General features: G+C 36.9%; 1 protein-coding gene across 8 annotated transcripts; it reads left to right on the forward strand.

The window, feature by feature from the left end:
• The first annotated feature begins 767 nt into the window (after positions 1-767).
• On the forward strand, positions 768-24,207 carry LOC119992851 (inositol hexakisphosphate and diphosphoinositol-pentakisphosphate kinase VIP1-like). 8 transcript variants are annotated; one of them, XM_038839639.1, is made up of 31 exons: positions 768-904; positions 1,067-1,251; positions 1,354-1,413; positions 1,636-1,682; positions 2,418-2,501; positions 2,742-2,805; positions 3,246-3,399; positions 3,698-3,768; positions 4,401-4,505; positions 5,170-5,262; positions 6,656-6,730; positions 7,399-7,484; positions 8,368-8,574; positions 8,657-8,756; positions 8,838-8,908; positions 9,451-9,532; positions 10,036-10,194; positions 11,058-11,100; positions 11,354-11,436; positions 11,618-11,680; positions 11,756-11,830; positions 12,563-12,688; positions 12,941-13,182; positions 13,384-13,428; positions 13,829-13,895; positions 14,071-14,142; positions 15,996-16,249; positions 16,331-16,388; positions 17,544-17,711; positions 22,671-22,745; positions 23,236-24,207. In XM_038839639.1, the coding sequence occupies exons 2-31, from the start codon at positions 1,162-1,164 to the stop codon at positions 23,497-23,499; spliced, it is 3,183 nt and encodes a 1,060-aa protein (XP_038695567.1). In that variant the 5' UTR covers positions 768-904; positions 1,067-1,161; the 3' UTR covers positions 23,500-24,207. The 8 variants fall into 8 exon arrangements, with proteins under 8 accessions (XP_038695567.1, XP_038695566.1, XP_038695570.1 ...); XM_038839638.1 differs by having other exon boundaries at positions 771-925; XM_038839642.1 differs by having other exon boundaries at positions 771-925; positions 23,239-24,207.
• Positions 24,208-24,508: the final 301 nt, after the last annotated feature.

Consider the following 24,508-nt stretch of genomic DNA (forward strand, 5'->3'; position numbering starts at 1 on the left):
TTCTTTTTCTTTTTCTTTTTTAATACCGTACCATAAAACTCGAGACAATGATAGAGACATGTTCCAACTCATCAACTCCGTCATGCTTGTCAAATTTGGATGGTTGACTAATAGTCAATGAAATACCACTGAGAAAGAAAGAAATATGTTTTTCATTAGAATCGAATTTTGATCATATATATGTTTAATTCAATCCATTGTCAATTCAACCACCTCTTTCGTAGAGACATATTAGACTTGGGCCAATATCGAGTCTCATATGTGGTCCCGGACCTATCTAATTTGCAAAATCCCAATGCGTGATTAACAAATCTGCACTTTTAATTTATTTTTTAAAGAGAGAAGTAACGATTTGGCCCATGTTCTTTTGAAAATGAGCCAACTAAGCCTCTCAACTTATTTTCGTGTCAAAGCAGCCCTTCTACTTTGGACAGTAGACCACATTAGCTCTTCTGTCCCATTTTCTCTCAACTTATTAGTATTGTTAGACAGCAAAGTGTTATTAGTATTGTCAGCATGTTGTAACGGAAAATGGGACGGAAGGACTAATGTGATCCACTACCCAAAGTAAGAGGGTTTCTTTGATATGAAAATAAATTAAGGGGCTTAATTAGCTCACTTTTGAAAGTTCATGGGCCAAATCAATACTTCTCCCTTTTTTAAAATACCGAATTATAAAACGTTAGACAATGACAGAGACAGCAGCAACAAAAATGTTTCCAAAAAAGCGAAAAAAGCTTTTAAACCCCAACGGCTTTGCGCGTCCTCCCATTCAGGGAAGGAAAAATACGCTAAACGGTAACAAAAGGCGCTTTTTCCGATTCTGCATATTCCAGAATCCCCGATATTTTTAATCTTCTCTCTTCCTTTTCTTTCTCGTGAGCACCGCTTTCCTGTTATCCGCGTGAGTACGCTTCTTCAGCAGGTTTTAGTCAATTTTCGCTGGTTTTGGTTTTGCTTCTTCTTCTTCTACGAAATCACGTCTACGTACATTGTAGGTATGCAGCGCGTCGCCTTTGAGTGTGAATGTCTAATGCGTTTGTGATTTTGTATCCGATTTGTGCAGCAAACTGAGATTGGAGATTCTGTGTTGTTCGGTTTGAGATTGATTGATAGATACAGAGAGAGAGAGAGAGAAAACAGACGGGTATAAACAGAGAGATGGCGATGGGGGAGGAGGGAGGGGGTAATGGCAAGAAGATAAGGGTTGGGGTCTGTGTTATGGAAAAGAAGGTGAAACGTTGCTTAGAGGTTCTTTCTCGTTTTCGGCTTTCGATTGAGAATACCATGATTTTGGTGGCTTTGTTTTTTATTTTGTTATATGAACTAACGGATCTTTTGAATTGAACTCAGGTGTTTTCCGCACCAATGGGACAGATACTTGACAGATTACATGCATTCGGTGAATTTGAGGTACGCCAATGGTGCCTCTCGTTTAATATTTTTATGTTAATTTTGAGTTGGTGTTTGTCTTTGTAGCTCCTTGAATATCTATTATACAATTTAAGGCACTGACTGAACTACTAGTGATGCTTGGATACTGTGAGAGACTGAAGAAGGTAGGGGCTTTATTGTGTTGGTGGTGATGGTCTGTTCTTTCTAACGGCATCTTTGTCTTATTTTCAATTGTCGTAGATTATACATTTTGGAGACAAGGTTATTATTGAAGATCCCATAGAGAGGTAATTTAACAGATTAAATCTTAAAATAATGTATATCTAATGTATATAATTGGTAATGGTTTATATTAATCTTCTTCTTGTTCTTCTTTTTCACTTTTTCTTGATATTTAAGGCAGTAGACTCATATATTTGATTACCTAAGATGATGGTTCCATAATATATACCACGGGTAATCATTTAAAGACAAGATTGAGGCCTTACACAATTACAATAGCAGATGATGCATTTCACTATTAAGAATATTCTCCATGAAAGTGATGAGAGTGAAAGATTCTTGTTCTTTTAATTTATTGTGTCTTTTTTTCTCTTTTGAATTGTTCTTTTCCTATTTTTATGGAATTGATTTGTTCTAAGTAATAGATTCTTGATTGGAGGATTTTTGTCCTTTTTATCACTTTTTGTCTCCATTGAGTAAATGATATGACAGCGTGCATGGTACTGCATATTTACAATCCTGTACGCACTAAAGAATATTCTGTATTAAAAAGGATTCCACTGCAGGTGGAGATAATTTGAGGAGGACATTATCTCATGACTTATGTTGGGGAACCACCTGCATAGGTGCATGGGATGTATGAGACTTCTTTGACAAATTGCATTTGAACAGCTAGCGATTGTATGGTTGCTTTTAGTTTGGTGACTCTTGAATTGAGGTTAAGGGCATCCGTCCTTGGAAATTTCAAAATTAATTTGTCTTTGTTTGGTGATACTAATTGTAGCATTTGCTTATTTCAGCTGGCCCATATGCGATTGCTTGATTGCATTCCACTCCTCGGGCTATCCCCTTGAAAAGGCCGAGGCATATGCTGCTTTAAGGAAGTGAGTCCTTACTTTTTTAATTCAGTTATATTTGCTCTAAATCCAATAAATTAGTTATAATTATTTCTAAGGGCATCTATTGTCACATCAAAATAAATAAATTTGTTTCTAATTATTCGTTTAAAATGCATGATAATTTACACTCCTAGATATATTGGAGAACTGCGGTTGGTACTTACTTCATAAGTTGGATAAGAAGTTCCTCCTAATTTGTTTCATCATTCATGATCTGTGATCCAGGCCCTTTTTGGTAAATGAATTAGAGCCACAGCACCTTCTTCATGACCGAAGGAAGGTATATGAGGTATGCATTCTGGACTTCCATCTTCTAGGTTTTAGATGATTTTGTGATGCTTTCATGTTATGTCGTAACAATATTAATATTTGTAGTAAATACTCAAAATAGCTTGTCATCATATATTTAAGCACTGATTTTTTTGTATAAATTGAGAGCAAATGCTGGGCCATTGGTAATTAATGCTTCTCTTTCAGTAGGTTGAAATTTCCTGAAGGAAGACTAAAAAGATGCTTTAAATCTTTTCAGCTTTCCCTGAATGAGCTTAATAGCAGATGAATTTTAAATCTTTTCAGCTTTCCCTGAATGAGCTTAATTGCAGATGAATTATACATATTTATCGACGTGTTTATGTATTGGTGCATGCGTGTATATACATATTTAACTGAAATTACATCATCATTGCATTCAAATGTTAGAGACTAATGTCTTGATTTTGCAAATTGAAGCGTCTTGAAATGGACGGAATCCCCGCTCCAAGATTTGCCATTGTGAATAGGGAAATGCCCTATCAAGAGCTGGATTATTTTGTTGAGGAAGAAGATTTTGTTGAGGTTCACGGTAATCGTTTTTGGAAGCCGTTCGTTGAAAAGCCTGTTCATGGTGAGTGTGATCATTATAATACCAATATGATTTCTCCTCTGTGCCTCATCAAATTATTAGTAAAATTTACTCGACATATAGTTTGGTGCGTATTTCTTCTGCATCTCGTATTCCTTTCATCTTCCTCTTGGAAGCTTTCAGTGAACAGATTTTGTTTGCTTTGTTGTGAATGTTGGTTTGAACAATAGTCTCTTCGATCTTCTTAACACGTTCGCCTGATTCTCAGTTGTTATGTTTCCTACTTTTAACATTTGCATGTTTGCACATCAGTAATAATTTCTGCGGTGTTTATGTGAAGGGGATGATCATAATATCATGATATATTACCCTAGCTCTGCTGGTGGAGGAATGAAGGAGCTGTTTAGAAAGGTAAAAATATTTACAACAACTTTGTATTTGTTTTATTTCAAAGTCTTCTATACCTATTTGATATGTAAATATGCAGCTGCCCATAGGACTTATGTGAATATGCAATTCTTCTGTCAAAAGAACTTGAGAAATCTAAATCAAGTTGGTCTAGGTTGATTCATTGTTCTTCCAAATGCAAACTGTACCTTTCCAAACCAGATATTTATTTGATTACTTGCTTCTGGTTTTTTGAAAGAATGTTGATCTTAATCTCTTTTAAGCAGTTTTGGGAATTTGATGTGCCAAGCTTAGACTTTTCAACTCAAGTTTAGTCAGTGCGTGAAATGTAATCTTTACATCTCAACATGCCTAGAAATATGTTCAGGGGTGTTGTGATGCTTTTATATGTTCAGGGGTGTTGTGATGCCTTTATCTGCACTTAGATTGTTTCCATTTTATCAAGTGGAACATGAACTGTCTTCATTTCTTTTTTAGCATGGGACAAATTTGGCTGCCTTTTCTTTAAAACCTGAGGTTTCTTAGCCATATGCTTATGGAGCTCTCTCAATCGAAGAGCACAAGTCATGAACTATGAATTGGAAGAGGAAAAATCCTTTAATAATTTTACATGGTACCTTGATTTCTTATTTTAGGTTGGGAACCGGTCAAGTGAGTTTCATCCCGAGGTTAGAAGAGTGAGACGTGACCGGTCTTACATATATGAGGAGTTTATGCCAACTGGAGGAACAGATGTCAAGGTTGTGTATTTCGGCGTTTATATTGCCTTCCAAATGTGTTTATTGCTCTTTAACTTTCTAAATAGATAAAATTCCATTTATCTTTCCTTCCAAAATATTTGAAAATTCTCTTGTTTGCTTTTGTTGTGCTTTGCTTTCCCTTTTTCATTTGATGGTTAACTATAGGTGCTGTTTGACTTTATAATTTTTCATCGGCCTTTGTTGATGGAATTTACCTTTGAGAGAGCCTGTAGAAAAACTGAAATGCAGGTTCAGCCTGTGGATCAAATCACAATCCATGATTTATTTTCTCCAGACTGGACCTCTTTGTACTCCCTTTTTTATGTCTTTCATTGAAACCTTTGGGTCATAGCTTCAAATCATGCAAATGGCCACTCTGCAGCAGTGTTAAGGTTGTGTACATCTTGTCTCTATCAAAACTCACCTCCACTTAGGTAGTTTGTGTGCTGGATTTGTTTAACCTTTTAAACCATTAAAAACTAACTTTAGTAGAGTGTGTGCTAGTCAGTAACATGTGTCGGTTTTGTATCATACCTAAAATATGCTGTTGTGGCTCTCCTATCCTATCACATCTTCATGCTTTATTTGATTCCATTACATTTGTTTAGTTATATTGCCTTTATTTTATGAATTATCAGTTGAGGCTTTTGCCAAATAATTCTAGGTATACACAGTTGGTCCTGACTATGCACACGCAGAGGCGAGAAAGTCTCCTGTTGTTGATGGCGTTGTTATGAGAAATCTTGACGGAAAGGAAGTGAGTCCAACTTGCGAACCTTCTTAGCCTTATCTTAGTTTCTAGTTCTCACACAGCTTAATACTTCAATTGCAGTTAGTTTTTACTTTGTGTGCATAATACTCGTAGGGAATTTACTTCAAACCTTGTTAAAATGTGAATTGTATCCAGTGTTAAGTAAATTGTCCGTAGAATTAGACGTTTTCTTCTGCATTACTCATGGGTTAGTAGTCCTAGGAAGATTTCTATCAAGATCATAGGAATCAGCTGGTGGTTGGAAATTCTTTCGAGGATGAACTTTGAGGACCCAGAACACTAAGGACAGAAAGTCTATCTCTAGTTCTCCATTATTCCCCTTGCCATCTTCTGGATTGTTTGGAAAGAGAGTAACTTGTGGGTCTTCGGAGGATAAGAAAGCACTTTCATTGTGGTGAAGGATTGATGCTTATATACTCTTAACTCTATATACTTGACTTAGTAATGATTGGTTTTTTTTTTTGGTGGATCTTCTTTATTTGATTTCAAGGATTTGATATCTATTATCGATTAGCTATATCGCTTTGTACCTGGGTGGGACCCCTTAATGCTTTTTTAATATAAATAAATAAATAAAAGCTACCGAACTGGAGCGATAAAACAATGCCTGATTGAGGTGATTCTGTTGTTGGAAAAGTGGTTGACTTGAGTTCAACAAGAGGAATTGCATTTAGCTCAAGAGTGAACACAAGGAGCATGCTCGGCTTCAATATGGCAAACAAATAGAAAAGTAATAAATAGAATAAACCATGTAGTACGACGCTAATGTAGATGGCTTGGACGTTCATGCACAAGGAAGAACTGTGGGGCTTGCTGAAGATGCTAGAAGAGGGGGACAAGGGCAAGAGAGAGAGTTGGTAAATGTAACTAAACTGAAATTTAGAAAAGAAAACCAAGATGCTGCCCTTCTTTTCTTCCTTTTCTATAAATTTAAGTTGTCTGCATGTAGTAATCATTTAAGTTTGGTTAGTTTACCAAGGTTTCTTGTCGTTGTTCATATGATGCAAAGTAGTTTCCAAGAATCTGCCACATGATTGCATATTACAAACATCCATTTTTAATAACAAAATTTGAAGTTATGACTTGGATTTTTTTCCCTCTTAATTGTTAGTTAGAGGCTCTACAATGGGCAAAAGAAGCTTTTTGACTTTTGCAGGTAGGGAAACTTGCAAAAAATGTTCTGAAAATGAATATAAATGATCTAGTTAGTTGATAGACAAAAATGATAGATTAGAGTCCATTGAAGAACCATCTGTTGGTGTTATAAAGAAAGCAACAAGACACATCCTATTGGTTTATATAATATATTAGCATTTTGGGTTAGCCCATGATTCTAAAATTTGCCACAAATTTTATTTTGGGGTTATTCTGTTAACAGGTGAGGTATCCTGTCTTACTTACGCCTAACGAAAAGCAGATGGCAAGAGAGGTTTGCATTTCTTTTCGGCAAGCGGTATGTCATCTGAATCCAATTGCATAATTTAAGTAATTTGTTCTGATTTTGAAACAAGTTATTATCTACCATAGTTGATTTGTGACTCTGCTTACACTGGGATAGCTATTGATTTACTTCGATTTTCACTGCTTTTGTTGTATATTTGTGTATGCTGATTTATAATGTAAATAATAAGTTTCCAGAACTGCCTTGAGCTCGTTTAATTTCCTGTTGTCCAACTGTGATATCGCCTTTTCGGGTTTATGAGACAAACTGGCTTAACAATCAATTACTGCATGAATTTTCGGACACAGTAATTGTCTTTACAAATATATTCCCATATTCTTTAAAGTTCGTATTGATCAAGCCTTTCGGTCATTAAGGTGTAAATGGTTTGGGGGTTATAAAATTTTTAAATGATTTTCGTGAATAATTTATTGTAAGTATCTTAATCTTCACATATTGATGTGTGGTGGATAAAACTTCTTATGTGGTTTAGTCCAGCCAACCAATTATAGCATTTCTTATTTTTTAGCAATGAGAGTATTACTAACAGCTAGTTCATTGTCATTTACATGGAGATTCTTCTTATATATAGTTACGTGAAGATACATGTATAGATCTATATGCACTCTAATTATGTTCTCTTTAATTTGCTTCTGGATGTATAACTTTTTTCCTGTCAGGTTTGTGGATTTGATCTACTGCGTTGTGAGGGACGCTCATATGTTTGTGATGTGAATGGATGGAGTTTCGTGAAAAACTCTCACAAGTACTGTTTCTTAAGTCCTTTTTTTTTTTCCATGGAGCGTGTTGGTCCTTAAATATTGGTAGTTTGATATTTGATTGATGTGTTTATTTTGCAATGGTCTCAAACTTGTAAAATTCATTTCAAGTCTCCCCCCTCAGAAAGGAGGTAGGAAAAGTAAAGCAACAACAATGTAATAAAACTTAGTTCCCAGCTTACACACTAGGTTTAATGAGCTGCAGCTTAAGGTTTTGACTTCTTAACCTATGTATCTAAAATATTATGTTCTCCTCAGGTAATCTTCTTTCTTTCTAATAGAAAAAGTGCATTTACTTTTTGATTTCAACTAGTGGATTAAATTTTGTTATATTTAATTAGTTGAGGGTATCTATCTTTTAGTTGAAATATCTACATATTTACTCGTTACTTTGCTTTGTATGCCAAAATCAAGTAAACAGGCTTTGTGCTTGTAAATTTCAATGATGGTGGGAAGCCTTGTGGTTTGCTATAAAACCCATGTTGAGCATATTTAATATAATTTCTTGATGCATCATCTTTAATTGGTTAGGGCTATACAGTTGGGTTGTTGAAGGTGGCCCTCGATCTGGCTGATTCAACCAAATATTTTCTAAAATTCTCTAGGGGGACTTCAACAAATTCAGTCATCAATTCAAATGAGTTCATGACTTCATTCTCTTTATTTCTTTTGTTGAAGATGTGAGAATATTACTTGAGAATCATAGCTATATGCTATTTTTCTTCCAATGTCTTCTTTTTTACTTATGCTGTAAGATGATTGGTCGAGGCTTATCCATTTTCGGACTATTTCCAAAGTTTTCAGCATTGCAGTACTCCTGCATTTCTTCCTTATGAAAATTGGTTTTGTTTTTCCTGTTTCGTAACACAGATATTATGATGATGCTGCTTGCGTGTTGAGGAAGATGCTTTTAGATGCAAAAGCTCCTCATCTTTCTTCAGCAATCCCACCAACTTTACCATGGAAAGTCAATGAACCAATTCAGCCTTCTGAGGGATTAACTCGTCAAGGAAGTGGGATCATTGGCACATTTGGGCAATCTGAGGAGTTACGCTGTGTGATTGCAATTATTCGTCAGTATGTTTTACTAGAGACCCTAATATTTTACTTTGATTTGTGTTATTGTCCCATTCCCTTCTTAGGACTCTTTATGTGGCAGTGGTGATAGAACTCCGAAACAGAAGGTGAAGTTAAAGGTTACTGAGGAAAAGCTGCTTAACTTGATGTTAAAGTACAATGGGGGGAGGCCCAGAGCCGAGGTAATATTTTTTTTGTTTTCACATTTCTCTGTTTGCATGATAGCCGCTTGTTCATTGGCATTTTAATTCTCTTGTTTGCAGACAAAACTTAAGAGTGCTGTTCAGTTGCAAGATCTGCTAGACGCTACACGAATTCTTGTACCTCGTACAAGGTATCACTTTACTGTTATTACTTTTACTTTGTAATAGGTTGATGCTTTTATAATGTACGCATCTAATTCTTCTCTAGACTTTGGAAAGAAAGAAATGGAAAAGAAGGGCAGGGGTAGAGAGAGAGAGAGATTTGTTGGTAAATCATCTGTATACTAATCTCCATACGGATTTGGTTGGTTGGTTTTGGGTAGCCATCCTTATCACATACGGTGTCTCAATATTTTATATTTAATTTTTACTTGGAAATTTGATTAATTTTATAATGGTTAGGAAAGAGGGATCTTATTGTAGTTAGCTGGCGCTATATGTGTAAAAGAGAGTGAGATTGTAGATCATTTATAAGGAGAAATATCAATAGTAAAAGGGACAAATGAATCTTTTCTGGAAAAACCCAATATCAGGTGTTTATGGTATGTTTAGTTTTTTATTCTAATGATGATGCTGAATGTAAGAATGGAATATGGATAATGCATAAATAAATAGTATGTTAAGACTATAGTTATGATTCTGATTTAAGGATGTTTTTATTTAAACCATATAGACCAGGTCCTGAAAGTGACAGCGAGGCAGAAGATATTGAGCATGCTGAGAAGCTACGTCAAGTTAAAGCAGTGCTTGAAGAGGTCATCCTATTTCTCTTGAAGTTATGTTATACAATAATTGTGCCAACAATATTTATTCACTTGTTTTGTAGATTTAACTCTCATGGTCCTGGACTTAAACAGTATATGAGAGCTAGCACCATTATCATTGATATTTGACTGCATATATATGGCAATTTCCACTTTTCCAGCACGTTGTTTTTGTACTTGAAGTGAAACTCAAGCTGGATGAATTTCCTCCTCCTAAAAGAGGAAGCTTAGTGTCATGTCACTTTTAACCACCTGCTCATAGTAGGCTATTGGAGTGGTTATATAATTATCATGGTTTAAAATCTATTTTAAACTAGGGCTGAGGCATGCTGAAGTACTTTTCCAGTAAGACTGCACTAGTTTTTTTTTTTTTTTTAATTTATAAAAAATTCAAAAGACTTGCAGTTTTGACCTTGCTGTGTTTTTTATATGATATTTTAAGTGGTTTCTCCTATCCATCATATGCTGATTTTGTCTGATGGATTGTTATCTAGGGGGGACACTTCTCTGGTATTTATAGGAAGGTTCAACTAAAGCCCTTAAAGTGGGTTAAAGTTCCAAAAAGTAATGGTGAAGGTGAGGAAGATCGGCCTGTCGAAGCACTGATGGTTCTTAAATATGGTGGTGTTCTTACACATGCTGGCCGAAAGCAGGTTCTGCTGATTAATATTTAAGTTCATAAGCGTTTTCCTTTTGACATTTCCCCCCATCAATTTCCTTCCGCAGAACTGTTTAGATGAGGATTAATTTGTAATCTTGTTACGTTCTTCGTTTTTCCTCCTCCTCTCCTCTTTAACCAATCATCGCCCATCCTCTCTCTACCTCTCTCACGTTCACACAAGCCTGCTTTCAAAATCACTTACCAACCGTAAACGTCATGATGTAAAGACCTTTTTTTCTTGACTTCTTTTCATTTTTGTTTTCCGTTGGTTCTGAGGTATCAAGTGTCACTGTGTGCGCATTTGATTTATTCATCTTCTGTTTTTTATCAAACGCAACCTCTTTATTTGGTAGTTATATATTTTCTAACAAGAGAGTGGTCAGAAAATGCTTGTCCAATTTCACCCTGCTTCATGTAATCCACACTTTTATTCTTTTCAGAGCAATCAGTCTGGCTTTGTGTTTATCCCTGTATGCAGATGAGTCTGGCTTTGTGTTTATCCCTGCATGCAGATGAGAGTGAGAGAGAGAGAGAGAGGACAAAAATAATTGGTAGAGAACGATCAAGTTGATCTGTAGAATTAGAAATCTGCATCACCTCCATTCCTAATTTGAAGTAAAAGGGTAGAGACTATAGAGATCCTGTTAGAAAAATCGAATTGTTTTAAAAAAAATAGAAAACATTGACTTGAGGTACATGCAGAGAGCAGCAGGCATTTCAGTGCTGCTCTATATGTAGAAACAGGTTTATTCTGAAAATTGCATTCATGTGAAATCATTATTAGTGGTATTATCTAATTATTGATCTTGTTTTCAAGAAAATTAATTGTTTTTCTCTTTCTTCATTTCTCTGCAGGCAGAAGAGCTGGGTAGATATTTCCGGAATAATATGTATCCAGGTGAAGATAATGGATATTTATTTAGTTTAACTTCTAGGTTTGATCTAGGTTTGTTTTTCTCTTTCTTTTAGGTTTGTTTTTCATATGACCGTTATGCTTGTATATTTAATGGGAAACATATTGTTTTTGGGTAGTTTCTGCTGTTATGTCATTTACTGTGTAGAAAAGTACTTTTAGGTTAATCATACTGTCTGAATTTTTGTATCCAATCCTTACAATTCATTATGTGATGTGAAATCTTATAAAACTACAGGTGAAGGTACAGGCCTGCTCCGCCTTCATAGCACATATCGTCATGATCTCAAAATCTATAGCTCTGATGAAGGTCGTGTCCAGGTATAGTTTTTTGGCTTATGCATTCAAGCAATAGTATAGGCTTTTAGTTTTGTTTTTTCAATCTCCTGTGGGTGTCTCCTTTGTCTTATGGACTGCGGTATCAAATATTTTATCATTTGTCCTTGACTTTGGCATCATTAGAGTTGTACACTTTTACTATTTATGCGGTATATGTTAATAGATGTCTGCAGCTGCATTTGCCAAGGGCCTCCTTGATCTGGAAGGGCAGCTAACGCCAATACTGGTATCTAGCATTTTCTTTACATGCTTTCATTCTGTGCACTTTGAATTTATGACTGATTGAATCACCTGGTTCAAGGTTTCCCTTGTTAGCAAGGATTCTTCCATGTTGGATGGACTAGACAATGCCAGCATTGAGATGGAAGAAGCCAAGGTTCATCCTTTATCCCTCACATGATTGTGTATTAATAACTGATGTAGGACTAATGGCAACTTAATTACAAGCAAACCGGCTAGTAGGATCAAAAATTCATGTTGTTAGAATTGCGCGATAGACTCGTTTCAACGTGGTTGTCAAGACTAGCTGCTATGCCATTGGCCCCACCCTATTTTTGTTTATTTCCACTATTTAGGGCCTCAAATGGTCTTTTAGGGTTTTAGGGACATTTTTCGTAACTTCACGATTTTTGCATTTTTTTTTATTTCATTAGGAATTTATCAGCCCCTAGGGCTCGTTATATTTTGCGTTGAAGAAATTAATCAAAACTTTGAGGGTGTTTTCTATGTTGTTTGTTTGCTTTATTAAACGTTGGTTTAATCGCAGTTTCCGCTTGCCTTAATAAGTTTGTTATTCGGTGATATTGTGGTGTTGGGGTCATTTGTTGAAAGGATTAACTTTATTGGATACTTGTTACCAATTCGTTTTATAATTATATATAAGTAATTGACGTTCAAAATTTTGTTGCCTTCTGCGGATTTTCTATTTTACATGAGTACTAAAACCAGTTCAGACTAACATTTTCCTTTGAAAGCACTGATTATGCCAAGCATCCAGAACTGTTAGAATTGTGTAGCATATTTGATTATTTCGTTTTGGATTTTTTTGCAATATATGCTGAACATTGCGGGATTTCCCTTTCGGTTTCTTTCAAATGAATGTTTGCAGGCTAGGCTGAATGAGATTATAACCTCTGGTACCAAGATGAGTAATGGCAATGGATCATCAGAGTTCCCGTGGATGACTGATGGAGCTGGACTGCCTAATAATGCTTCTGAACTTTTGCTGAAATTGGTATTTGCATTTTCAAGACAAATGTAAATGGCTAAGAAGAAATGATAGAAATCTCACCATATTAAAAATGCAAACATGTTCTCTTCATGGACATATCTGTTAAGTTATTCTTATGAGGAGCGATTCTTACCACTGTTGACTTGAACGCAATTTATTTTTTGGAATTTTTTAAATGTCAAAATCAATTTCTTGTTGTCAGATGTACTGAAATTTCCTTTTAAATGTTTGTTTCTTTACTTCTCTTGTGAATAGGTAAAATTGACTAAGAAGGTCACCGAACAAGTAAGACTACTAGCCATGGATGAAGATGAGGAACTTATGGAGACAAGCTCCTACGGTGTGATTCTTCCATATGACCAAGCAAAAGCCCTGGGTAAAATTAATATTGATGTTGATCGCATCGCTGCTGGATTACCCTGTGGCAGTGAGGGATTTCTTTTGATGTTTGCTCGCTGGAGAAAACTTGAAAGAGACTTGTATAATGAGCGCAAAGAGTAAGTGCTTACCATTTTTATCTGAATTTGGTTGGGTTTGGCTGCGTCTGGTATATTTTTGTTTCAAAGAAAATATTTGTGGTTTTGACTTTATATTATACTACGTAAAAGTTTTTCCATGCAACATTTTAGAATATTCCATTCAAAAAAAGAAACATTTTAGTTGAAAGAGAAATGATTGTTGAATGTGTTTTCCTGCAGCCGATTCGATATAACACAGATTCCAGATGTTTATGACTCGTGCAAGTAAGTATAACATGTCCCACCATATGCTGGGAACAGATTTTTTTGGGAAAAAGTACTATTTTCTTTCAGCATAGAACATTCGAACAAAGACCGTGCTATTTTTTCAGTGGTGAATAATTGAGTTTTGTAGTATGTCTAAAATGTGGGAGTATTTCAATAAAAGAAAAGAGGTAGAGAATAGGAAAATGTAATGATAGAAAGGAGTTAATTGACTTTCCTCTGTTTAAGCATCATTCATAGACTTGGTATTAGATGAGGAAAGTTGCAATGTTGATCTGTTTTTCCATATTCAGATATTAGATTACATCCATTGACGACTACTTATTCAAACAATCAAGATGGAGCATTTTTATAATAAGATGCAGCTTATCTATTTGAGTGACAATGTATCTTCTGGCAGATATGATCTCTTGCACAATGCACACCTTAATCTAGAAGATTTGGATGAGCTCTTCAAAGTTGCGCAGGTACAAAGTGAATGTACTGCTATGACTTCTATTCTAGTGAAAGTATATCAAGTGTAAATAGATGAGTGGAACTGCTCCAATTTTACAAAGCTATGCCTTTAGGGTATGCATCTCAAATTGGTTAGCTTGGTAATCATTGGAATTAGATTGAGTGGTATGCATATCTTGATTGCAGTTACTCGCAGATGGTGTCATACCAAATGAGTATGGAATCAATCCTATGCAGAAGCTGAAGATTGGCTCAAAGGTGAACTCTTTGCTCTTATTCTCCCCATATTGAATTTTAAAAAAAAGTTCTTTTTATCTGCTATCCTTTATTTAACAGTAAAGTGTTAGACATCAGAACACGGGATATGTGATGCTTGTTGAAAGCAGAAATTATTTATGAGTTTTTGTAGCTGGATCAGTCACATGCTTGCAAGTTCTTGTAAAGTGATGGGAGTACACGTGTGCTTCATATGTGTGTGCATGTGTCAAATGTGTGTCCATGTGTTGTGTATGTCACGTGTGAAAGAAGTGGTGTGTCTAATGAGAGACCCGTAATTGTGTTTGGGCGTGTGTGAGGAGACTGTTGTGGTTGGAGGTGTATCCAGCTTAGACTACAGATTTGCACACATATGCAGCAAGGGGGAGTGTTGGAGTACACGTGTGCTTCATATGTGTGTGCATGTGTCAAATGTGTGTCCATGTGTTGTGTATGTCACGTGTGAAAGAAGTGTTGTATGTGCCTTTATCTAGCTTAGTCTAGAAGGCTCTTAGATTAGAAAAAGTCAAGAGCATGTGTTGTATTGTTTATATATATATTTATATATAAGAAATTCTCCTATGTGGACCAACTTTGTGGACTTGTTTTTCAACTATAGATGTGGTGGGTCCCATAGTAAATGTGAGGCCCCTACTTATGTTGTGCTTTATTACAACCATTGGATTTTGGTCCGCAAAGTTGGTCCACATAGGAGAATTCATGTATGTGTATATATATATATATATACAGGAATTCTCCTATGTGGACCAAAAAGTGTGGATCAAGTTTGTGGACCAAAATCTAATGGTTGTAATAAACCACAACATAAGTGGGGGCCACACATTTATTATGGGACCCACCACATCTATGGTTGAAAAACAAGTCCACAAACTTGGTTCACACTTTTGGTCCACATAGGAGAATTTCTGTGTGTATATATATATATATATATATATATATATATATATATGTTTTTATGCACTGTGTTGAAAATATATAGACAAGAGAGACATGTGTGTTTCTAGAGTTATCTCCTCCTCTCAAACTCTCTTTGTACTCTCCCCTCTAAAACCCAACATAAAGATCTCAATAAAATTGATTTTTGTGCTGGCTTCATTCAGAACTATCAACTGTTCAAAATGTAGCCTTCTGTTCGTTCTGCCCATGCAGGTGTTCTCTATAATATGATGGGACAATTCTGAAAATTTACAGTATTTTACTACATGTTCTGGGTGAAACAAAAATCATGAGGATAAGTTTGCATACTGGAGATGCTTTACACATCTATGACACTACGGGTAATGGTGCGATATTTGATGTTTAAACCTTTATCCCTCAATGGTCCAGCAAAAAGCTGTGAAGATTAGATTCATTTGGCCCTTCCTTTAAAATTTTATACAAGTAAACAGAAGCAATAGGTACTAATACACTTTATGGTGAATTATATGGTAATGCAGTAGTTAACTATTGAAAGGAGGTAACGAGACATAAACTAAAATTTAGATGCTTGAGATTCAATAATTGAGGTTGGAATGTTCTAATACCGTCTAAATTCGATATTATTTCGTGGGTGGATCATTTATTTTATTACTTCAAAGAAGCTTATGCAGTTAAGCAACAACCCCATGAACTTTGCTGTTGACTAACCAAAGATCACAAGACTGGTCAAATGACCTGGATAATCAGCATGGAACTCTTAAAATCATGTGAGATATTTTTTGCCTATTCAAGGATTTTGGGTTTCACCTGTGCCTCCATTTTTTGTTTTTCTGTGATTTTTTCTACCTTTTGTAGCTATCTGTGGCTACAGATAATATAATATTACTTTTTAAAAATATGATGTTACCTCTATTCAGATTGCTCGACGTTTATTGGGTAAAATATTGATTGATCTGAGGAACACTCGTGAAGAAGCCATTAGTGTTGCTGAGTTGAAAGGTAATCAAGAGCAACATTCAGAACCCTCCAAAACTGAGAAAGAAGATACAGATAAACAATCAAAGATTCTCATCAAGACTGAAGACACGAGGAGAAATAGCACAACAAGTGATGTATCAATGGATCAGGAGGATGATGATGACAAAGAGACCAAATATCGTTTGGATCCAAAGTGATAATTCAAACAATTTAATTTCCTCTCATTCCACAGCATCTATTTTGGTGATCACAAAGTTTTCTCATTTTCTATCAGGTATGCAAATGTCAAGACACCTGAGCGCCATGTGCGGACACGCCTTTACTTTACATCAGTAAGAACAAAAGGCCTTCTTGCCACTCTCTCTCTCTCTCTCTCTCTCTCTCTCTCTATATATATATATATATATATATATATATATATATATATATATATATATATATATATATATATATATATATATGATATTGAGGAGACTCGTTGGCTTTCCAATTTGTATCTATCACTGCTGTGTATGTGTGTGCACCAGGAAATAGATACAGGAATGGATGATATATCTTTTTCTAATATCTGCTTGTTATAGTTGCCCCACAAGGTTTCATTTCTGTATAGCCGACTGCCCTATCTGTCCCGTCAGAGAATTCCCCGAAGTTTTCCAATCCACTTGCATTGCAGAGTAAAATGTTTCTTTGCATAAGTATTGTCACTTTCCTTCAAATAATTCATGCTTTCGGAGATTGAAACACCTCCCAAGCAATAAAGGATGCTTTAGATGGAAGTTTGTTTGCAACCTTGTTCCGACGAAAGTTGCATCTTTTTTCAGCCATGGGGAGAACAGATAGTAATGCTGAACTTTATGATGCCTCCTCTCGATTTCTTTTTATTGTCTTCTATGATTTGGCTCATGCTCATGTATTGTTGCAAAGAACTTATTTATTCCTTCAACTCTTGATTCTGACTTCGCTAATGAAAATGGCATTCCAAGAAACTTCATTGTTGAAATTAGCATGTTCCCCCCATTCACGGAAAAAAAAAATTCATTTGCTTTAATATGATGATATTTTTGTGGATTTCCATGTCTTTTAAATTCCAATCTGCTGTTTACTTATGTGGTGTTCCACATATTCATACATAGATGATTCAAAAATAATAATTTCTGACTGCCTGAATGGTGGAGGAAGGAAATACTGGTTTCTACTTTTGCCATTAGTCATCAAAAGATTTCTGACATCTCATCCTTCAAGTTCTCTGAATGACTTTTTTCGCTCTATATTGAAGCAACAAAAGAACAATATGTCATTTTGTAAATTACTATTTTGAATTTTCTTTTCCTAGTTATTTTGGCAGAGTGTTTTTTTTTTTTTTGTGCTTTACCCGCCTTTGTGATATGTGGAAGTGTTAGTTATTTGACATTCGAAATAGCAGATCATCACCTTTTGCTCTTTAGGATATATGGTCTATTAAATTCAGTGATACATTTTAATGACAGGAGTCACATATCCACTCTCTCATGAATGTTCTTCGATACTGTAACCTGGATGAATCTCTTCAAGGAGAAGATAGCCTCGTTTGTTATAATGCTTTGGAGCGTTTGCACAAAACGAAGGAGCTTGACTACATGAGCCATATCGTGTTGAGGATGTTTGAAAACACTGAGGTAGGAAATTTTTTGATACAACATATCTAAGGTACTTCAGTTAAGCATATTTGTGCTTTTGCGCATGCTTTAGTCACAATGATTCTTTAGGCTTATTATTTTTGCCTCTATTTTTCAGAAATGGTTTAGACCTGCTACTTGACTTGAAACACCCAAGTCCTCAATTTAATTTAACCGCTTTTGAATAAATTTGGTTGCTTAGTGGAACTAGTCATGCTTGATGCTTCTACCCCACCATGTTCACGAGTTGGTTATAAGAGACTAAGAGAGTCAAGTGGGCATCCAACGAGGAGAGATTTCACGATCCTCGTTTTTAAGCTTTCTTTTTTTTTTTTTAAATTTATTTTAAGCAGCAGGGTCTGTTCTTGGGCTACAAACAATAACTTTGGGGAATTTTTGGAGATTGTGTTTATTAGGCAATAGATTAAGGTCATGGGATGGCTAGGGCTATTAAAAAATAATATAAATTTTCAGGCTTTAAAGTAAATCCTGAGAGACATCGACGACTGAAAAGTATAAAATGACATACAAATATAACTTTTCCCTTTCCCCTGGTTGAAAGAAAAATGCTGCTGTTGGAGGCTCTTAACTGGCTTGATGCACTGGATGTCATAGACCCTTTTCCAGTGATGAAAGTGTTGGAATTATGAGAGAATATTACGTTTCTTGTAATTATGGGTTGTAAATATTCCCTTTAATTACTTTGATTTAGTTTCCTAGAATTAGGTTGATTTGATTGATTTAGTTTCCCTAATTTAGGGCTCTCAATGTAACTATATAATGTACAACCTCACAACATGAATATACAACACAAATTATTCAATTCTTCTTGGTATCGGAGCCTAGGGTTTTCTTTATCATTGGTGCTATTCAGACGGTTCACGGTACTGTTCACGAGCAGTTTTCTCGGCTTTTTCTGGCAGCACGTATCTCTTTTGTTTTTCATCGACTTCGGCAGCTCTTTATCTCAAGCGTGACTCTGTTCGCATCTTTCTCTTTTCGCACACATCTATCTCAAACATATTTGTGTGTATCTGTCTCTGCGCGCACCTATCTCTCGTCGCGCGTGTCTATCAGTTTCTCTTAGCGAGTGTTGCAAGTATCTTTGTTGGGTTATCTTTGGCAAATCTCTGTCTTGGTGTATCTCTGCCAGTCGTGATTATTTCACGAATTGATTCGACTACTGCCTAACTTTGGGTAAAATTTTACGATTTCTTGGCTTGCACTGTGGCAATTTACTTTTGCCGAGATGGATTATAGTCATCTTTCACCAGATTTGAGCCAGCTCCAGTCCCAGATTGCTCAACTCCAGTCCCAGATTGCTCAGCTACAGTCATCAGCTGTTATTGCTGTAGGTACTCCTACTGCTTTCCATGGTAAGTCAGGGAATCCCACTTGGATTTTGGATTCTGGGGCTAACAACCACATGACTGGTGAGCTTTCCACCTTCACCTCTTCTGTTACTCCTATCAACCAATCTGTCTGTATTGCTGATGGTACTTCTCTCCCAATTCGTAGTCAGGGCAGTGCCCGTTTGTCTCCGGATATTACTCTTCCTTCTGTTTATTATGTTCCTAAATTTACATGTAATCTTCTCTCTGTCAGTCGCCTTGCCAAACACCTGAATTGTGCTGTTGTCTTCTTATCTGACCGTTGTTTTTTACAGGACCTGACTTCGAAGAAGATTTTTGGCAGGGGGTTTGAGCATGACGGCCTCTACTACTTTGGTGACCCACCTTCATCTGATGTCTCTTTGTCTAGTCTTCAAGCTTCCACACTATCGGTTCTAGATCCTTCTACTTTATCTTCCTCTGTTCTAGATCCTTCTACTTTATCTTCCTCTGTTTTTTCCCTTGCTACTGTAGATTTGTGGCATGCTCGTCTAGGCCATGCAAACTTTCAATATCTATGTTCGCTTTTTCCGCCTTTGAATAAAGAGTGCAAAAATTTTAAATTTCACTGTGAGGTTTGTGAATTGTCCAAACATACACGCACTTCTTATATTCCTCGCATGCGTCGTTCTCCCACTGCATTTGACCTTGTTCACTCTGATGTCTGGGGACCATCTCCCACTACTGCTTTTTCTCAACATCGTTATTATGTTACCTTTATTGATGACTACACTCGATGTACTTGGGTTTATCTTATGAAAAACAAATCTGAAGTCTTTGATCATTTCACTAATTTTCTTCACATGGTTAAAACTCAATACAATACTGTTGTTCGTGCTATTCAGTCTGACAATGGCGGTGAATATCTCACCAATGAGTTTCGCACTCAACTTGCTCAAAATGGGATCCTTCAACAGCTCACGTGCCCCTACACACCTGAACAAAATGGTGTCGCGAAACGCAAGAACCGTCACATCATGTCTGTCGTTCGATGTCTTCTTCGAGGTATGAATGTCCCCAAAACTTTCTGGCACTTAGCTGTTCTTACTGCCACATACCTTATCAATCGTACTCCGAGTCGGGCACTTCAGGGTGCAACACCCCTTCATGTCCTTCAGCCAGGTACTACTCTGTTTTCTCTTCTTCCTCGTGTGTTTGGCTGTACCTGTTTTGTTCAAAATCGTAGTCCCTCCCGTACCAAACTTGATGATAAAGCCATTCGCTGTGTTTTTACCGGGTATTCTTCCATGTCTAAAGGTTATCGATGTTATGATCCCGTTTCTCGTCGCTTTTATCACTCTTTGGATGTTACTTTTTTGGAGACTATTCCTTTTTTCTCAGGTAGCCCTCTTATATCAGAACCGACCGTGGAGCCTTCTCTCACCATCCCAGATCAATCATCACCTCCACGACCGATTTTGTTACCCGAGTCTTCCTCCCCTTCACCTTCTCCTGACTCATCATCTACGCCTAGTGCACCATCTCTTGTTCCCTTTGATCAGGTCTATACTCGGCGCCCGTCTGCTCCTGCCCCTCCGCCAACGTCTTCTCCGGAATCAGGTACTTCCCTTTCTCCTGTTTCTGTTCCTCGTTACCCCACTCGTGATCGTCATCCCCCTTTCCGTTTTGGATTTACAAGTAGTACTGACCATTCCATTGCCAAGTATTTGTCTTATCATTGTTTTTCAGATTCCTATAAGACCTTTCTTGGCAAGCTTGACTCCGATTTGATCCCTCGCTCTGTCCACTATGCTCTCCAGAATCCTAAGTGGGTCTCTGCCATGGAAGCAGAGATGGATGCCCTACAACGTAATCATACTTGGGACCTTGTTGATCTTCCTTCTGGTGAGAGCACTGTTGGTTGTAAGTGGGTGTTCACTATCAAGTATCAGGCTGATGGTTCGGTTGATCGCTATAAGGCTCGTCTTGTGGCCAAAGGATTCACTCAGATTCCCGGCAAAGACTTTGGAGCCACGTTTGCTCCAGTTGCGAAACTTACTACAGTTCGTCTCCTTGTTTCTCTTGCTGCTACATACTCTTGGCCTCTACATCAGATGGATGTTAAAAATGCGTTCCTCAATGGGGACCTTTCCGAAACTATCTACATGGATCCTCCACCAGGTTTTCACGGCCAGGGGGAGTATTCGGGAAAAGTATGTCGTCTCCGGAAATCTCTTTATGGCCTTAAGCAGTCTCCTCGGGCATGGTTCGGCCGCTTCAGTGAAGTTGTGCTTGCTATGGGGTTTGTTCAGTGTCACTCGGATCACACATGTTTCATTCGTCGCCAGTCTCAGGGCAAGTGCATTATTATCTCAGTCTATGTTGATGATATCCTTATTACTGGAGATGACTCCCCAGGTATTGTTCAGGTAAAGGATGATCTGCGAAAATCCTTTGATACTAAGGATTTAGGTCCCCTCCGATATTTTCTTGGCATTGAGGTTGCTCGTTCTCGCCGTGGCATATTTTTATCCCAACGGAAATATGTTCTTGATCTTCTGCAGGATACGGGTATGCTTGGTTGTAAACCTGCCTCTACTCCTATGATTCCTAACCTCAAGCTATCACCAGACTCAGGAGATTGTTTATCAGATCCATCAATGTATCAGCGTCTTGTGGGACGTCTTATTTATTTGACAAACACAAGACCAGATATCACGTTTGCTGCATTCTCCACGTACTTCCCATTTGGATGCTGTTTATCATATTCTCAGTTATCTCAAATCTTGCCCTGGTCTCGGATTATTCTATGCTTCTGGAGAGATGTCAGGTCCACCATCTAGTCTCTCATGCTATATACCATCTGATCTCTCGGGCTACACTGATGCTGATTATGCGGGTTCCATAAGTGATAGGCGTTCTACCTCTGGCTTCTGTACTTTCCGGGGTAATCATCTTATCTCATGGAAAAGTAAGAAGCAAGCAGTTGTTTCTCGATCATCAGCTGAATCTGAATATCGTGCTATGGCTCAAGGTACATGCGAAATCATGTGGCTTCGTTCTCTCCTCACTGAATTGGGTATTTCTGTAACAGACTCGTCCTCTTTATTCTGTGATAACAAGTCTGCCATCATGCTATCATCCGACTCAGTTCTTCACGAAAGAACTAAGCATATAGAAGTTGACATCCATTTCATTCGGGAAAAAGTTCGGTCTGGCATTATCACTCCTAGGTTTGTTCCTTCATCGGCTCAGACTGCGGACATGTTTACTAAACCAATAGGTCCTTCTTTACTTAAGTCATCTCTTGTCAAGCTGGGTCTCGTCAATCTCTTCGCACCAGCTTGAGGGGGAGTGTTGGAATTATGAGAGAATATTACGTTTCTTGTAATTATGGGTTGTAAATATTCCCTTTAATTACTTTGATTTAGTTTCCTAGAATTAGGTTGATTTGATTGATTTAGTTTCCCTAATTTAGGGCTCTCAATGTAACTATATAATGTACAACCTCACAACATGAATATACAACACAAATTATTCAATTCTTCTGAAAGTTGAGTCATTGTTAGACTGAGTCAAAATTAAGTTTTATTTTATGTTTATATTCTTTTTGATATTGGATGCGCAGGTCGCTTTAGATGATCCGAAAAGGTTCCGAATAGAGATGACCTTCAGTCGTGGTGCAGATTTATCTCCATTGGAGGTAATGTGTTTTTATCTACGTTCAAACACCTTTACAGGAAGTACTGTGTCTTTGAGAAAGAATTTGGGAGACTGAAATTTTATCATATAATCGCTTTTGGCTCTTTAATCTATAGACAATAGATGTGAATATACCTGGGTGCATAGATATTATATATGCCCTTCAGCCCTTCATATAATGCATGTTTTTGTGTGCGCGGTAAAGTTTAGTCACTGCAAGATATCATCAATCTCAATTTGATCACAATATAATTCTTTGAGTCCATTTGGTCGATTACATCTTCAACCCCCAACCACCCCACCCCACCCCCCAAAACCCAAATCACTTTATCCTATTCTCAACCGTTATGAACTGGGTGATGATAGTTAGCAAGATTACATTCAAACAATATTTAGCAAGACTGATTAATTAGCTTAAAATGGGTATCAAAGCACTTAAATGTGCAATCTATCCTTCTGTAACAAGAAATGCACTTTCTTTTTCTGTTCAGAAGAATGACAGTGAGGCAATTTCATTGCATCAAGAGCACACACTTCCAATTATGGGCCCAGAAAGGCTGCAAGAAGTTGGCTCGTATCTTACACTAGAGAAAATGGAGAAGATGGTACGCCCATTTGCCATGCCAGCAGAAGACTTTCCTCCTCCTTCAACCCCTGCAGGATTTTCAGGCTACTTCTCAAAGAGTGCATCAGTACTTGAGCGTCTGGTAAATCTTTGGCCTTTCCATAGAAATGCTACTGTAAATGGAAAGTGAGAGGAAGACAGAGAGATCTATCTCTGTCTACATTCTTTGATTCCTTTGTGTGGCAGATTGCAAGCTTTGCAGAACTGAAAGTTGGTCACCTGGCCAAATTCAGGGTGAGCTTTCTCTGGAAAAATTTTGGTAGATTGGTAAGTTTCGACAACATAAGAATGTTGTCGACAACATAAGAATGTTGTCGACAACATTAGTTTTAACAGACTATGCCCTCTTCGTCTCGTTGCAACCAGATTGATGTGTCTACTAACATTCATTCGTATTCATTGCCTACCCTTGCATTTTTTTCATTGGATTTAGTTTCATGATACTTACTGTGCTCTGGATAAGAACTGCTGTTATTCATTCTTTTACAGAGGAAACAATTGATTGCCAATATGGAACTTCAACTCTCTCTCACTCTCTCTCTCTCTCTCTCTCTCCCTTTTGGGATGAATAAGGAGGGGGGTAGTTTGACTCCATACAGAACTTCGAACATCGGTTTTTCATGCAAATAAAGTTGCATGAACTGATTTCGTGAATTGGAAGGAAGAAATTGTGTTTGAAATCACCATTCTTGTCTCTCAATTCTGCTGCCAGATCTCATTCTGATTAAAAAAAAAAAAACTGAAGTAGTGAAGTTGAATAATTCTGATCCATGCTAGACTACTGTAGATCTTGGTGATCAATGTAGCATCCACTCATTCAATGAATGCAATTATCAGCACATTGATAATGTGTTGTGATTTTTCCCTCCTGTGTTGAGTAGTAGGGCCCAAAGTTTTCCCAATTTACCCAAAGGAGAAATCTCGAATGTATGCATGATTGAAATGATGAAATAATGATGGGAATTCCAAGAAACAATATCTTACTTTTGGCTTTTTATTTGCTAAACTCCTTAAGAAGGGGGAGTTTAAAAAAAAAAGGTCAACATACAACTAAGGAAAACTATCAAATTCGCTATCAAACCCACATAAATTAAGAAAGTAAATTAAAAATAATTTTATTTATAATTATTTATAATTGA

This window comes from Tripterygium wilfordii, chromosome 23 (assembly GCF_013401445.1).
Source record: "Tripterygium wilfordii isolate XIE 37 chromosome 23, ASM1340144v1, whole genome shotgun sequence".
Classification (NCBI taxonomy): domain Eukaryota; kingdom Viridiplantae; phylum Streptophyta; class Magnoliopsida; order Celastrales; family Celastraceae; genus Tripterygium; species Tripterygium wilfordii.

Bases quoted from the DNA above. Each gene is read 5' to 3' on its own strand.
- LOC119992851 (XM_038839639.1), top strand. From the start codon at position 1,162: ATGGCGATGGGGGAGGAGGGAGGGGGTAATGGCAAGAAGATAAGGGTT. The intron at 7,485-8,367 runs GTACTGTTTCTT...TTCGTAACACAG, and splicing joins TTCGTGAAAAACTCTCACAA to ATATTATGATGATGCTGCTT. The intron at 8,909-9,450 runs GTATCACTTTAC...TAAACCATATAG, and splicing joins ATTCTTGTACCTCGTACAAG to ACCAGGTCCTGAAAGTGACA.